Source organism: Phacochoerus africanus, chromosome 15 (genome assembly GCF_016906955.1).
Source record: "Phacochoerus africanus isolate WHEZ1 chromosome 15, ROS_Pafr_v1, whole genome shotgun sequence".
NCBI lineage: Eukaryota > Metazoa > Chordata > Mammalia > Artiodactyla > Suidae > Phacochoerus > Phacochoerus africanus.
Genome location: NC_062558.1, coordinates 124,777,529 through 124,794,208, shown reverse-complemented (window position 1 = coordinate 124,794,208; position 16,680 = coordinate 124,777,529). Strand labels below are relative to the sequence as shown.

The window sequence follows — 16,680 nt, the reverse complement described above, 5'->3', positions numbered from 1 at the left end:
TTGATCCCCAGCCCAGTGCAGTGGGTTAAAGGATCTGGCATTGTCACAGCTGTAGCATAGGTTACAGTTATTTATGGCTTGGACTCGATCCGTGGCCCAGGAACTTCCATATGCTGTGCATTAAAAAAAAAGGGATAAAAAAGAAACCATCTGTATAAGGAAAATTTCTTTATTTTCTTATATAATTCTGTTACTAACCTAGTAGGTAATAATTTTATTCTAGTCATCTTTTCACTCATGATTATTTGACTCTTACAAATTATAATGTTTTTAATTTTGTAGGTATGTAACTGATAATGTTTTATTTTGCAGAATCATTCAGAGTTACATTTTACGAGAAGAATCAGGCACACTTTCTTCAGAAGCATCTGATTTTAATAAAGTCCATTTAAGTAGACGAGGTGGCATCATGGCCTCTTTATACACATCCCATCCAGCTGATAGTGGATTAACATTGGAACTCTCTTTAGAGATCAACAGAAAGTTACAGGCTGTTTTGGAGGATACATTACTGAAAAATATTACTTTGAAGGTATTTGTAGTTCTCATTCACTTACCAACCAATAAACATGGCAAAAATGGTGTCTTTTTCGTAGTTCGATATAGCACATAGATGGACTATTTCTGTAATGCAAGGTAGCCATTTTTCCCATAGATAAAATTTTGTTTTTCTGTTCTTGCTAAGTAGTTTTTAAAATTAGCAAGGAAAGAAGGGAATAACAAAATCAGTTTACCGATTGGCTAAGATGAGTTTACTTGGCAGTGGGTTGCCTTTGTCCTATATTACAATTTTTTTTAATAATTTTTATTTTTTCCATTATAGTGTTCTGTCAATTTTCTGCTGTACAGCAAGGTGACCCAGTCACACATACAGTGTATACATACTTTTTTCTCACATTATCATGCTCTATCATAAGTGACTAGACATAGTTCTCAGTTCTATACAGCAGGATCTCATTGCTTATCCATTCCAAAGGCAATAGTTTCCCTCTATTAACCCAAGATTCCGAATCCATCCCACTCCCTCCCCCTCTCCCTTGGCAACCACAAGTCTGTTCTCCATGTCCATGATTTTCTTTTCTATGGAAAGGTTCATTTGTGCCATATATTAGATTCCAGATATAAGTGATATATGGTATTTGTGTTTCCCTTTCTGACTTACTTCACTCAGTGTGAGAGTCTCTAGTTCCATCCATGTTGCTTCAAACGGCATTATTTTGTTCTTATTTATGGCTGAGTAGTATTCCATTGTGTATATATACCACATCTTCCTAATCCAGTCATCTGTCATGGACATTTGGGTTGTTTCCCTGTCTCGGCTATCGTGAATAGTGCTGCAGTGGACATGTGGGTGCATGTGTCTTTTTCAAGGAAAGTTTTGTCCAGATATGTGCTCAAGAGTGGGATTGCTGGGTCACATGGTAGTTCTATGTATAGATTTCTAAGGTATCTCCATAGTGGTTGTACCAGCTTACATTCCCACCAACAGTGTAGGAGGGTTCCTTTTTCTCCACACCCCCTCCAGCACTTGTTATTTGTGGACCTATTAATTGTGGCCATTCTGACTGGTGTGAGGTGGTATCTCGTGGTAGTTTTGATTTGCGTTTCTCTAATAATCAGTGATGTTGAGCATTTTTTCATGTGCTTGTTGGCCATCTGTATGTCTTCTTTGGAGAAATGTCTATTCAGGTCTTTTGCCCATTTCTCCATTGGGTTGTTGGCTTTTTTACTATTGAGTTGTTTAAGTTGTTTGTATATTTTAGAGATTAAACCCTTGTCAGTTGCATCGTTTGAAACTTTTTTCTCCCATTCTGTAAGTTGTCTTTTTTTTTTTTTTTTTTAAGGTTTCCTTTGCTATGCAAAAGCTTGTCAATCTGATTAGGTCCCATTGGTTTATTTTTGCTTTTATTTTTGTTGCTTTGGGAGACTGACCTGAGGAGACATTTATAAGGTTGATATCAGAGAGTATTTTGCCTGTGTTCTCTTCTAGGAGCTTGAAGGTGTCTTGTCTTACATTTAAGGCTTTAAGCCCTTTTGAGTTTATTTTTGTGCATGGTGTGAGAGTGTGTTCCAGTTTCATTGATTTACATGCAGCTGTCCAGGTTTCCCAGCACCACTTGCTGAAAAGACTGTCTTTTTCCCATTTTATATTCTTGCCTCCTTTGTTGAAGATTAATTGACCATAGGTATCTGGGCTTTATATTACAATTTATTTTGGTTGATTATGAAACTTTCTTTTTAAGATTGAGACATTTATTTTCTAGTGTATTTTAAAGCTTTATTTTATTTTTTGTAGCCATTATCTGACCTAGTATTCTAGTTGTGCTGTTTGGGCCTTGATGGTTAGTAGTGGATTTAAAAAATTTATTAATCTGGTTGTTATCTTATGCATTAAAATTTGCTGTACCCTCAGTAAAATGATTAAATATGACGAAATGTACAGGATTACTTTACTGAAAACAGCTGTGTGCCTGATCATCTCACAAGGCGTTTAAGAATATTCGTCACTCTTTTCAGTTGAAAATGTAGGCAAAAATAGTTCAAACTGAATCTTTTTACTTATTATACTTAGTAGTTCTGTTTCTTTTCCTTCTTTTTCCAATTTTTAAAGGAAAATCTGCAGACCCTTGGAACAGAAATAGAACGTCTTGTTAAACACCAGCATGAACTGGAGCAGAGGACAAAGAAGAACTGACACAAAGCTCTTGTTCAGAAAACAGACAAAAGCCACACAAGGAGCAGGTGCCACTGCCTAGTATCATTGGAAGCTTTTCCCTGCTTTGTGTATCAACCAGTAAAAAAATCTGTTTTGCTTCCTCTGTATAAAAGAGTACCTTTTACAATATAAATGCATTGCTGTGTATACTGTAAAAGTGTAAGCTTTGACGAAACTTGTTTTTGTGTGGTGACAGCCTGTTTTTAAGTCAGAATAACTTAATTTGCTAATAATCATATGAAGTGCTGAACCTTACTCCAAGGGCTTTTGAAAACCCCTTCTCCATATTTCTTCCCTTTAAAATATATAATGTCAAAAATGATTTTGTTTTCTAAAATTATGCATGAAAGGACAGGTGTTGATCATTCAGTAATATGCTATTTCTCCAACACAAAACTAAGACAGTGATAAAAACTTTTGTTTTGACATTCTGACATGACACTTGCTTGTGTGTTAGGGATCCCAATGAATTCTTAAATGTTTTGGTTTTGATGGAAGCTAATAGGAAAGCTAGCTTTCGGTAAATAGCAATGATCAGGTGTTGTATGCCTCTGTCAGGTTTCCTTATTTGTGCTAGTTACTTTTTTTTTCAGATTCTAATTGAGTTAATAGTTGAGTTTTTAAAAATCTTCTGTTGTGTAAAATATGATTTTAAATAATCTCATTTAGAAAATTTCTCTGGACTTGAGTTACATTTTAAAATGTGAAATGGATTAGTCATTAGTACAGAGAGATTAATAATGAATTCTTTGAAACTGAAAGACATTAGTTTTACTAATATCAAGTATATAAAGATCAATTTAATGCATTTATGAAGAACCAGTTCCCAAGAGAATCCAGCATATGGCACTGTTAACCATTTCATCTGTGCACCACCGTTCATTACTGTTGGTATAATTATGCGTTATAGTGGAGTGATCTTACAGTTCGTAGATGTAATGTGTTTCAGTATATTTATTTAAAACACAAAATAATTAAATCTCTGTAACCAAAGGAATTCTAGAGCCAAATTTATGTATACTGTTAGATTTTTACTATATTTATTTAAGATGTGCACTTAAATTTGCCAGTCATAATATCAGTATTTCTATATCATTGAATTTTTTTCTCATCTCTTATAATTTCTCACCTATTACAATTTGTGTGTGGTTTTTCACATTTCTGTATATTCAGATCATTTCTATACCTTCTATAGATACCTTGGCACTATGCAGATGTTGCAGCAAGCCTCATTATTGTTTTGGATTTTTGCATCCTTCTTTGTCCCCTTAGGAGAAGTGAGCTTTGGGATGATGGATTAAAACCCTTTAAAGAATTGTATGGTTCTAAAAGTTGGGCTGGGTTTATATTGGCAATGCCCCTGTAACGTGTTTTAACATTTTTTAAAATATCAATGTTGTTTTAAAAGATCATTTACTAAGGATTAGATGATTCAATGTAACATCTTATTTTTCTGTATACTGAGTGGTATGTTGTCATCCCAGGCCAAAATCTTTTCACTTCAAAATGGAAATATAAGTTCAGAAACATACTTAAAATAGCTGTAAAAAGTTTTAGTCTTACCGTAATGTATCTTGTTATCAGTAATAATGTATCAAAATGAAATACAGTAAGTTCAATCACATCTGAACTATTTTCCCAGTTGTTTTTGACAATACTGTTGATACTTCCAAAGATTACTTAGAGTAGCCAACATAACTAAATTTTTACAGCTTCTTATGTGATTTAGATTCATACACTACAATATTTGTTTTTTCCTCCAAGACACAAAATGTATTGATGGAGATCAAATAGTGGTCAGATCCATAGTGTTCTGTGTGTATACACTTAAAAAAAAAAACTATGTGCACACACACGTTTTTCATATATGTATATTATATATGAAAATGAAACATTTCAATATTAACATCTGTGCCAGCATTCATTTAGAGAAGTTTGCTGGTAAAACAATTTTAGAAGAAAGCTGTTATAAACTATCTTTGATTTATCGTTACCGCCCCCCCATAAACGTAAGCAACTATAGAAAACTTGAAGAAAATGCTTTATTTTCCTTTTGTGCTTTAGTTTCTACTATATCCTTTTGTACATAGATCAGGACTAAGCAAAGTGTGTACAAAAATATGAATTTATCAGATCCCTAAACTGACTCACAAGCAGATTCTGATATAAGCTTTTAGAGTGCCTATTAACTATATTGAATATATGGAGAGAAAAATGGGGTGTCTAGAAAAGGAAAATGGTCTGGCTAAACTTGAGGTCTGGGGGAAATTTTGTTTTGTGTGTTCATTCTTGAACACATCAAAGGCTCTTTTGGTTAGTTAGCACTATTTCGGTTTCTTTGAGCAGGAAATCTTTTTTTTCTGTGTGTATATATTTGTGTGTACACCTAACTAGATTTTAATTTCAAAGTGAATACTTACTGTGACTCTTTTTCCCACACCACTTCAAACTTTAGCCTAAGTTTTAAGGGTTGAAAATGGGCTTGGGCAGAATGAATTTGAACTTCAGTGTTTTATTTTTAAACTTACTCTTCATAACCATTTAAAGCAATTTATCTTGAAATTAAATTTTATCAGGCTACCAACATCTTACTTATTCATGTAATGAACACATTTTTTTTTGAAAACCTGTAATTGCCAGGCACCACACAAGTTAGGTATCATCATTATACTGGTGGACAGACCAGACAGGGCAGTTCCTGTCCTCATGGAGCTTATGGTCTAGTGAAAACAGCCGAGAGGAAGTGGAAGCAGAGGCTCTTTGAGCCTCTGCAGCTCGCTGCCAGCCCCTGTCGGAAGAAAGTTAGTTCACTCGTGGAAGCAGTTCACCCAGAAGTCTTACTCTGGCCTAAAGCTTTGGGAAATGAATCCTTGCTGAGGTAGGCTGAGAGCAGATTGCCATTTTCATGCTGGTTCTTTACAGTTCCTAACTTTTTTTCACAGTTTGATGTTTGTTTTTTAAGAAGAAGGAAAAAATCCAAAGACTGTAAAATGGCATTCGATTTTTGCCATTTTAGTAAATTATTATTGTCTACTTGATGCTCCTATAAGATGAATCTAATCAACTTTTCATGTATATTTCCAAATTTTGTTTTGTAGTATATTATTTTCTAAAGATTTTTACCTAGAATTTTAGACCAAGATTTACCAGTAGAAGGAAAAAAGCATTAGAAACCATTAATATTGTAAATGTTATATATGCTACCTTGGTGAAAATATTTTTATCAATCATGTTATTCAGTATTGTTAATTTGCCTTATAAATGTTAGTTCTAGTAGTTTATCTTCCAATACCTTTTTAAAACAATTCTTTTTGGACACTGAGATTGTTCATTTTTAACACCAGTAGGTGGCACTAGAAATGTGAAGGTTTTCAAGGCTGAACAGGAGAAGATAATCAAAAAAAAGAATCCAAACAAAGAATTTTCAGTAAAATAAATGAGAAATATAATTGTATATTAAAGATGTATTTTTTCTTCTGGAATGAAGTTCTTTTTTAAAATGCATATGGCTTTCCATTTTGACTATATGAAACTTGTTATCTTCCAAAGTTCATATATATATATATGTGTGTGTGTGTGTATGCACTGTACAGATAATCTTTAGTTTGATTACACTGTTCATTTTGTAAATATGTTTCTGTATAAAATGAAGCTTTTTGAGATAATTTTATGTATATATTGTACTTATTAAATAGGTAATGCCTGTTTACCAAATTGTATTTTACTAGCATTTTTCTTTCTTTTTAGGGCCACACCTGCACCATTTGGAAGTTCCCAGGCTAGGGGTCGAATCAGAGCTACAGCTGCCATGCTATGCTGCAACCACAGCAACGCCAGATCCAAGCTGTGTCTGTGACCTACACCACAGCTTGTAGCAACACTGGATCCTTAACCCACGGATCAGGGCCAGGGGTCGAACCTGCATCCTCGTGGATACTAGTCGGATTCTTAACCCACTGAGCCAGAATGGGAACTCCTACTGGCATTTTTGATTGTTTATTTAAACACACCACTTGTTTACAGAATGATTCTCTAGACTTGGCAAGGCTGATTCAAATTGCTTGAATTTTTTAACTTTTGTTTTCCATGCATGTTTATCTTCATTCTACCAATTATCATTAAAAGTCAGTGAACAGTAGTAAGCGGAGTAAATTGAATACCACACTGTATTTTAAATTTTTGTTTAAATTATTGGTAACAAAATTTGGCCTTTTTAAAAGGCCTTTTACACATGCCTATGTGAAAATTTCTCACTGAATTTAAGCCAGTAATCAGATTTTCCACAAAAGCATGCAACTTAATTATCTAGCTTTGATAATAAAGATCTAATAAGTTCAATACAAAGATTAAAATCATTAATTTCATGAAGGTAACATGTATGATAGATATTTCACATCATAATGTGTTTTCCATTTCTCTTAACAGTTTAGTTACACATATGCAGATTGTGCCACATTTCTTAAAGAGTTCACTCTTGGAAAGAATCCTCTGAAATCAGGATCCTTGGAATAAGGGCAGAATTAATACATAGAGGAAGCTTCCTGACATCCTTACTAATCTGCTTTTGACAGCTTGTACATTTGTTTACAAGGCAAAGGAATATATATAAAAAAAAGGGTGAGTTAGTGAAAGAGATACTGCTTTATAAAGGTCCTTAACTGTCAGTGTGACCCACAGCCGTGAAAGACACTCCGGCAAACTTGAATCCAAGTCTTTTTCTTAATAAAGTCTGCCTCAATCAGTCAGTGAGGGCGGGATGAGTACATACTCCTCCAGGACCAGCAACTTGCAAGGATGCCTCTGGGTGACCAGCGCTAATGCTTTAATAATTCTTTCTGAGAACCGTGTGACCAGACTTGATATTCCTGCCCCTGTAGAGATAGATGTGCCATTAATTCCTAAGTTACATTTAAGAGACTTGATTTTTAAAAGAAGCATCCACTTAAGTAGTATTTCTCTGGAAGGGAATTTTCAGCCCTTTTATTTTTAATTGTCCAAAGATGGTGCTTCTTGCCAGACAATCTGCTCCTAATTGTACTCCAAGAAGAGGATGAGAATTATATATCTGAGAAAGAGAAGAATCTCTTCCATTTAATCTAGTACAAGAAGGGTTCTGTTGAAAGTTTAGGATTCACTGAAATAAACTTTTGGTTGATAATCAACTTCTGGTTACATAAACTTGGGAACTACGTTAAGTACTAGAATGGCTTTCCATTTCACTGTGTAGTTTTGATAACTATTAAAAGGCCCAGGGGCAAGAAACTGGGTGTATGTGCTTTCAGCATCCTTATGCTTTGCTTGTCCCAAGAAACAGCAGTTAAACCTGCCACAGTATCTTTTGTTTCTTAGGTTCTTCTTTATCAGCTCTAAGAAGACACCCCCAAATGCCCACTGCCCCCACTGCCCTTGATCTAGGTTTGCCCACCTGCATGAGAGGAACCCTTTGAGCTCTGTTCCCAACCAGAGCCCCATAGATTCCCATCTCCCCCCAGAAAACCAGGTCTTCAGGAGTCCAGGCTAAAAGAGGCTGTTGCTTTGGGGTCTGAACTGCTTCCTGGATTTTGTGTTTCAGTTTTGTGTTAGTTTGGGGCAATCCTGGAGGGATTGGAGGGAGACCCTCCTGGGACTAGCAGGCCAAGAAGAGTCTGTTTCTGTCTTCCTAGTCGGAATCTTTCAGAAATCTTATTTTGTTTTTGTTTGTTTGTTTGTTTTGTCCTTTGTTGTTGTTGTTGCTATTTCTTGGGCCGCTCCCGCGGCATATGGAGGTTCCCAGGCTAGGGGTTGAATCGGAGCTGTAGCCACCGGCCTACGCCAGAGCCACAGCAACGTGGGATCCGAGCCGCGTCTGCAACCTACACCACAGCTCACGGCAACACCGGATCGTTAACCCACTGAGCAAGGGCAGGGACCGAACCCGCAACCTCATGGTTCCTAGTCGGATTCGTTAACCACTGTGCCACGACGGGAACTCCCAGAAATCTTATTTTGAAACAGTGACTCCTTAAGTCTAGTCAAAATTTATGGGTTGAAAAGGCTTTTTGTGCTTGCCTATAATTTATTACCTTTTTTCTTTACCTCTATGTGTTTAATTCCTTCTAAACTCCAAGGCACCAACTTTCAAAAAAAGTTCAAGCAGTGGCTTGGAAGCATAGCTTCATGGCAGAATGGTGTTGCACAGGCTCAGGCCCCAGGGCCCTTCTGAGAAAACGGATGATCCAATTTCACAGTCAAGGTGTTCTGAGGTTTAAGCAGCCAATCCTCATCACTTGTTTGCACAGCTCATACTCTGAAGCACAAATGTTGCTGGTGGTTTTTAAAGGTTGCATTTTGCCTACAGGCAAGGTGTAGATCCATTTTAGCCGCACTTTGGGATAAAGCAGAAGAGAATCTTTCCTTTTGCCTCTCCCCCGCCCCCCACCACCACACACACAGCATGTACCCACCCCAAACAACAGCCGGAGCTGGTTTGGCTGTCTCTGCGTTTCCAACCTTTATCAATTCCTTCAACATCCCGCTTGGATGGGCTTTTATTTACCAAGTCAATCAAGTGAGGAAAAGAAGAAAGGGAAAAGAACGTTCAACAAGATTCCCTGTCACATCCAATCCCTTGTCAACTTCCTATTTTGATGGTGGCAGTGGTCCATCCCCGATGGACTGGCCTGTGCCATGGACGCTCCTCTGCCACAGGAGGCAGGACTGATGGGAGGTGGCTGTTTATAGAGGACCTTCCTTGGTGACTCCTGATGTCACTTTGTACTTTTTTGTAATTATAAGTTTAACTAGAGATGTGCCAGCCTAACGTGTATCTATTTTGTTTAAAAGGCAGGGATTTTGGAGAACTAAACGCTAAAGTCCTAGTGGAAGTTACTTTGTGCGAGTCGGGGGAGGGATGGGGTTGGAGAGCAGGGAGTTGTGTGGAGTTTAAAGATCTCAGTTTTTAAAAGAGTATATTATGTGCTATGTTATTTATTTGTTTTTGTCTTTTTAGGACTGCTCCTGTGGTACATGGGGGATGCCAGGCTAGGGGTTGAATTGGAGCTGCAGCCGCCAGCCTACACCACAGCCACAGCCACACCAGAGCCCAAGCCACATCTGCAATCTACACCACAGCTCATGGCACTGCTGATCCTTAACCCACTGAGCGAGGCCAGGGATTGAACCTGCATCCTCATGGATACTAATCAGGTTCCTAACCCACTGGGCCGCATTGGGAACTCCTGTACTATGTAAATTAAAGATGACTACAAAAAAACAAAATAAGCCATTCAATCCTAGGAAAGTTACTCAGGGTATACTGAAATGTTTTTCTAGATTAACCCTCTGCCCTAGATGCTCATTAACATGAATATGCGGCATCGAGTGTTGCAGGCTGTGGAAATGAGGGGCAGAGACCTTATCAGTTTTGAGGGGTGGGCGCTGAGTGGGGTAAGGGCCAAGTTCAAGTAAAGGCAAAGTCTGCAGTCATGGCCAGAGGGCCATGGTTCTCACTTTCTCATACAGCTGGCCACATGGTCCAACCACAGTGACGTTAAAAGACCCTCTGATTGGTTCTGGACACATTGTCAGCCTAAGAAAAGTGCCTGCATATACGGACATGATTTGTCCTTTGAGGTGCTCCTTCGTGTTTTAAGAAGTTACCCCAGGCTGTGTTAGCACAGCAGCATTTAGGACCTATTCTTCCTGGTCAGAAATAAATACAAGGTACTGTGTTGCTTTTATATTTTAAAAATGCTTGTTTTCCCTTTGAAATGATAAGGAGCACAGTTAAATTTAAAGGACAAACATATCACAGCGGGGACAGGGAACAAATGCTAATTAGTGCTTTGAGTGAGGCTCAGACAACCACAGGAGGTAGGAAACAGGCATGCAGTAATTAGGAGGATCTTCTTGCTAGAGCTGGGATTTGAACTGGAATTGAAACCCAGTTTGGGGTGCCTTTCATTCTCCTCCACTGCCTCTCCAAAGTCCAAATTTCTAATGCTTCAGTGCATGGGTTAAAGTCATATTTAAACAAAAAGACCAATAATCTATTAAAGAAGATGGATGTAGGAATGCCCGCTGTGGCTCAGTGGTAATGAGCCTGACTGGTATCCATGAGAATGCAGGTTTGATCCCTGGGCTCAGTGGGTTAAGGATTTGGTGTTGCCATAAGCTGTGGTGTAGGTGGAAGATTGGGTCTGGTGTTGCTGTGACTGTGGTGTGGATGGCAGCCACAGCTCCAATTGGACCCCTAGCCTGGGAATGTCCATATGCTGCAGGTGCGGCTCTAAAAAGAAAAAAAAAAAAGTTGCTTTCATCTAGAGAAAGTATACTCTGCTGGGGATAGAGTAATGAGAATGGTCAAAATCAATAATTTTAAAGAATCATACTCCAGAAAAACTTATGTCATTTGAGATTGTTGAAAGCTTTTTTTTCAACTTTCCTTTTTAATATTTATGTGAAAATCTCAAATTGATTACACTCATCCGATTAATTCTATAGATCTCTACTTAAGTCCTTCTGTCTTCTCTGATCTTTACAACAGACATTTGATTCATGCTAATTAGTTGTATTAGAATAAGAAATAGTGGGGTTCCCCTTGTGGCTCAGCAGTAATGAACCCAACTAGTATCCATGAGTACACAGGTTCAATCCCTGAGTTTGCTTAGTGGGTTAAGGATTATGCATTGCTGTGAGCTATGGTATATATCACAGCCATGGTTTGGATCCTCTTTTGATGTGGCTGTGATGTAGGCTGCTAGCCTGGGAACTTCCATGTTTCAGGTGTAGCTCTGAAAAAGCAGAAAAAAAAAAAATAGGAAAGAAATGTCAATAAGTCAGCAACTGGCAACTAACTGTAGTTGGCCTTGAAATCTTGGGTCTATCTGGGAGACATCTTTTACAATATGTGATGGAATTTTACATATTGTAACCCTTTCTTATCTAATAAATGTTGACACTCAAAGATCTTTTACCTTGGTTGTTGGCAGATAAATCAACCAATGCAGGTAATTCAAAAAAAAAAAAAAAAGCAAAATTTCTGCCAAGGGAAATTTTCAGTCTAGAAAACAAATATTTTTAAAACATAAAAATTTATAGGTATAAGACTTTAAAAAATATAATTTGAAGTGGTCCTAAAACAATTTTGTTTTCTACTAATTAAAATGCAATGACAAAGAAGTTCCTGCTGTGGCATAATGGGATTTGCTGTGTCTCTGCAGCGCTGGGACCCTGGTGTGATCCTCAGCCCGGCACTGGGGCCGGGTTAAGGATCTGGTGTCGCTGCAGCTGCAGTATATTCCACACAGCTGTAGCTCAGATCTGATCCCTGGCCTAGAAACTCTATATACTGTTGGCGCCCCAAAAAGAAAAAAAAATGCAGTGAAAAGCTCTGCTTCTTTTCAGCTAAAATATGGCAAGATACCAAAGGGCAGTCACTGCCTGGACAGTTCTTTGTCTTTGCTGAAATTGATGTCTTCTCCAATATCCCACTAGCAAAAAAACTGGCAGAGAACAAAAATCTTTCCTAAGACTCTACCACACTGGCAAGCAATACGTGCCATTTTTGTATATTATAATAATCCAAGAATGGCATATTCTTTTTCAATGACCTGCAGAGCAAATTGTACCTTGAGCTGCACAAATTAATCTGGAAAATGACCCTCGCAGAGGTCTATTGTGATATTATTGTTTATATGCCTGTGTTAATTTTTCTTTGACATTGTATAATTTGGTCTTACAACTGCTTAGTTAAATAGCAGTTAATGGAACTTTGAATAACTTATAATTCGTTCACTTATTTGATAAGTGGGGATTGTGCAGGTGTTGGACTGTGCTAGGGCTGAGAATTCTGATGGTTGGGAATGTGGCTTTCTTACTGGGAACATAAGCTCTATACTCATCTGGCCTGGATGCAAATTCTGTGTTTTGTTTTGTTTTGTTTGTTTGCTTTAGGGGGCCACACTTGCGGCATATAGAAGCTCCCATGCTTGGGGGAAAATCCGGAGCTGCAGCTGCCAGCTTACGCCACAGCCATAGCAATGCAGGATCTGAGCTTTGTCTGCAAGCTCTAACACAGCTCACAGCAATGCTGGATTCTCAACCCACTGAGCGAGGCCAGGGATTGAACCTGCATCCTCATGGATATTGGTCAGGTTCGTTACCACTGAGCCACAATGAGAATTGCATGAAAACTACTTTGAAATGATTTAAAGGAGCACCCTGAGGTGAGAGGAACATTTAACAGAAATAGCAACACCTAGCCTTAAAACCTCAAGTGGCTTTAGGAATTGAAAAGCACAAAACAGAATGATTTCGTTCATGTCAGATCATTGAAAGACCATTCTAATGTTTGTCTGAAAATGTGTAAATTGAAGTGTTATTTTTAGGCTGTCATATTTTGCATAAGACTGTAAATTTCAATATTCGTTTTATATCTTAGCTTTGTCAAAAGAACGATTTTTCGCAATTAAAATTAAGTTCATTTGAGAGCATGCAAGGGGCTCAGGGTCTGACTTTGGGTCTGGGCTCATTTCACTCTCCACCATCTACAAGTTCTTTCTCTGGAGTGGTTCTGCGAAATCTTCACGGAGATTTGCTGGTCTGAAGTATACTGCAAGTCTTCTCACGTGTGATTCACTTCCAGGCTGCTGCTCTTGTGCTAAGAAGTCCTTGATAGGACGTGACATGTGATGCTAATATGACACCCCCTCCTGGAATAAGGCTGAGGGTTATTTGCTGTTGTTGTTGTTGTTAATGAGTCTGTTTGTTTTTTTGGCCTTGCCCAGGGCATGTGGAAATTCCAAGGCGAGGGACTGAACCGCTGCCACAGCCCTGGCCAGAGCCACAGCAGTGACAATGCTGGATCCTTAACCCACTGCACCACAAGAGAACTCTTTTTTTTTTTTTTTGGTGTTTGTTTTTGTTTTGTTTTGTTTTGTTTTTGTTTTAAGGCTGAGGTTCTTTTCTGCTGAGAGACCTTGCATTTGTGTGCAGTAATGAGCAATTTGTTCAGCTTGAAAGATTCTCCAGTTGTCATGTCATCAAAAAGTCCAACAGCAGGGATGTGATATGAACTTGAAGGAAACTGTAGCAAAATAAGAGTGTACATTCTGGAGTCCGACCACCCGAGTTTAATCCCTTGATCAAGCCGCTGGACCTTTTTGTGTTTCAGTTTCCACATAGGCACCATTCACATGAGATGATGAGCCACACTGTGTGAGCAGCGACTAAAGGTCAGCTGTTGTCATGGTACAGAGTTCGGAACACCAGCCTTGAACACGGCCCTTCCAGGCTTAGAATAGTGCGAGGTCACACACAGGCACCAGGCAAAAGACTACAGCCATGCAAATGGCACAACTTAAAGACTTGGCTTTATCCTTATAAAAGAGTCCTCAGTTCAGTACAAACAATAGAGGCAGGGAGATACGGTGGAATTCTCCCTGGTGGAATTTTCCCGAGCAAGGATTGTGTGTATGTGCGTGTGTGTGTGTGTGTGTGTGTGTGTATGTGTTAGTTTTTGTGCTATGGATCACACTATCGTGAAGGAAAAAGTTGCCACCTGCTACAAGTTCTCAGGCAAAGTGTCCATGGTGAAGTGGTTTTGGGTCATTGCCCCAAACACCCGCAGAAACCCAAAGTCAGGTCCCATTGATCTTCTCTCTCATGAGCCTCGGGAGGGATGTTTTGAAAAGCGTTTGAGTAAAACATAAAGATAATGCATGAAAGTTTTGCAGCTGGTCCTCCCTGACATAGGAACTCCTAGAAGGTTCTCAAAATGCCACTAGATGGCAGAGGAATGTTATAGAACCAGCCAATCATCACAGACTAGTAAGGGTGCATCATCTGGTGGGAGCCCTGTCTGAAGGATCCAGAGGAAACTTGCCTGCAATGTGGGCTTTTAGTCTTTGTCTTTCCACACACACTCAGCCCCCAGAGGAGTCCATGACCTTGGATGGCTGGTACTAGCCTAACCTAGTGTGTGATTCTACTGTTGCCCAAATCTCTAAGCAGAAAATATCAAAAACTTCCCAACCTTTGAAAATTTTATTTTCAGGTCTCCTAGAACTGGACATTTGGAAGAAAGGCAACATTCCTGCAGGTACTTTGCAGGCATTTCTTAGAGAATGAGCTCAGTGTGTGCCGTGCAGTCTTTCCTCTGAACACCAGGTGGGTGGATCCTTTTCTCAACCTGCTTATACCCAGGAGGGGGAAACAACCCCACTGCTATCTAAGTCTTTAACTTCTTAATCTCAGAAATCATTCCTTTTGGATATTGATCCTAGTTTCTAACACTGTGAAGTTTGGGAGGTTAATTTGGATTAAACCTGAGTGAATCAGCGGTTCTTCTTTCTTTCTTTCTTCTCTCTCTCTCTCTCTCAGATGAGGTTTGGAGTCTCATCTGGAAATCACTCTTTTTATTTCTGAGCTCTGGCTCAGCTATATCCTATCTGGATAGGGTTCAGGATGGGATTGATCAAGCAGCATTGTAAGCAGAAAAGAAATGCCCTCCTGCAAAAAGAGCTGCTTCAATATCATGTCACTGCCGCGTGAAGAAGGAATCTTCAGGTTCATAAAGCAGGTACATAAAGCAGGTTCTTCAGTCATAAAGCAGGTTCTGCTTTATGACTTCAAATTGTATTACATTCAATGTAGATTCTAAAAATAACAAAACTTTTGCTCTGTCATATAAAACCATCCAATTAATTGCTCCATTTTCTGGGGAAAAACCAAAGGTAGCTAATTAAGGTCTGTGATTTAAGAATCAAGTTCTCCTTGATTTCTACATGACGGATGCTGATTGAAGATTAGAACACAGACAGCTGAAAAGATAGCAGGGCGTGCGATTCATATAAAGAGACAGGATAAGGACTCTACAGTCTGAAAAGGTGACAGGGAGGCGGATTCAGAGGTGGCAACTGAAAGTGTGTCTTCTGGAACAGTTCCTCCTACCGAGCCCTAAGCCACCCTCAGTCAAAGCCCTCTGTGTGTCTGGGATCCCTTCAGAGCCTCCATCTCTGACATAGGCAGTACTCTCTTGCTGAGGAGCTGCTAGCCTTTGGTGTGAGCAGAGATGCTGCCAGAGCATTTTCCACCCATTTCCCACCCACCCAGCCCTCACTTGTGCAAGCGATTGCCATAGTGGCCATATGCTCCCTCTGGGGGTGGAGCTTCCCAGCAAAGGATCTGCTTTCTTGGCTTTGGGAATAAAGTGGGAGAGAAAATCCAGCTTTCAAATTAAAGGCACATGACATTTGGTGTGCTTCCAAATTAAGTTAACACAATCAATCCCTTCTTTAAAGAACCCCTTTAAAGGCCCACGCGAGCTGGGAGCAGGAGGTTCAGCTCCTCTTGCTTCCTATAAAGGGTTCTTGGAATCGTAGCCCTCCATGAACCAAAGGAAGGCCAGTGAGCAGAGCCTGCCTGCCCAGAGTCAGGGGCAGCACAGAGGTGGAGAGGAAAGCTTTGGAGACCTAAGACAGGGGAGGAGCCACATCTCTGAGCCGTCTCATCTCATCTCTTTGTCCAGGGGTCTAGGCTGGGCTTTGAAATGTGCCCTGGGAATGGAGGTTGAGCTGGGGAACCGCTCCCACTAGGAGCTTCCAGCCACTTTGCTTTGCCCGCAGCTGTCAGTCCCCTCTCACTTCCCAGATCATCGCTTGAGGATTTCCCACAGCTTGCACCCCAGCCTCTCCCCCATCAGCGCTCCTGCCATCGCCCCACGTCCCTGTGTGGAGAGCCCCCTTTCATCCTTTGATGTCCCTTGCGGCCCCCGAGGAGGCTGATCAGGCTTCCCTGCCGCTGGGAACATTTTGAAGGGTTTTCTCTCTAGAAAGCAAAACTGCCTTCATTTCTGCCTCTCGTTCTAGGTTGTTTCAGGCTAGACATGCAGGGAATTTTTCTCAGGGAGGCATTTCCATTTGTGTAGGATAATATTTGCTTTAGTAGCTGGGTACATTTCTGGAGGTCTGGTAATGATAATACTG

General features: G+C 39.5%; 1 protein-coding gene across 1 annotated transcript in view; it reads left to right on the top strand.

Annotated features, from left to right (window-relative positions):
• The window catches only part of CCDC186 (coiled-coil domain containing 186), a 52,391-nt gene extending 45,961 nt beyond the window's left edge, over window positions 1–6,430 (top strand). The window contains exons 15-16 of the mRNA XM_047760426.1: window positions 313–532; window positions 2,612–6,430. Of these exons, the coding sequence (XP_047616382.1) occupies window positions 313–532; window positions 2,612–2,695 (304 nt within the window). The 3' untranslated portion in view covers window positions 2,696–6,430. The remainder of the gene's footprint in view (window positions 1–312; window positions 533–2,611) is intronic.
• Window positions 6,431–16,680: the final 10,250 nt, after the last annotated feature.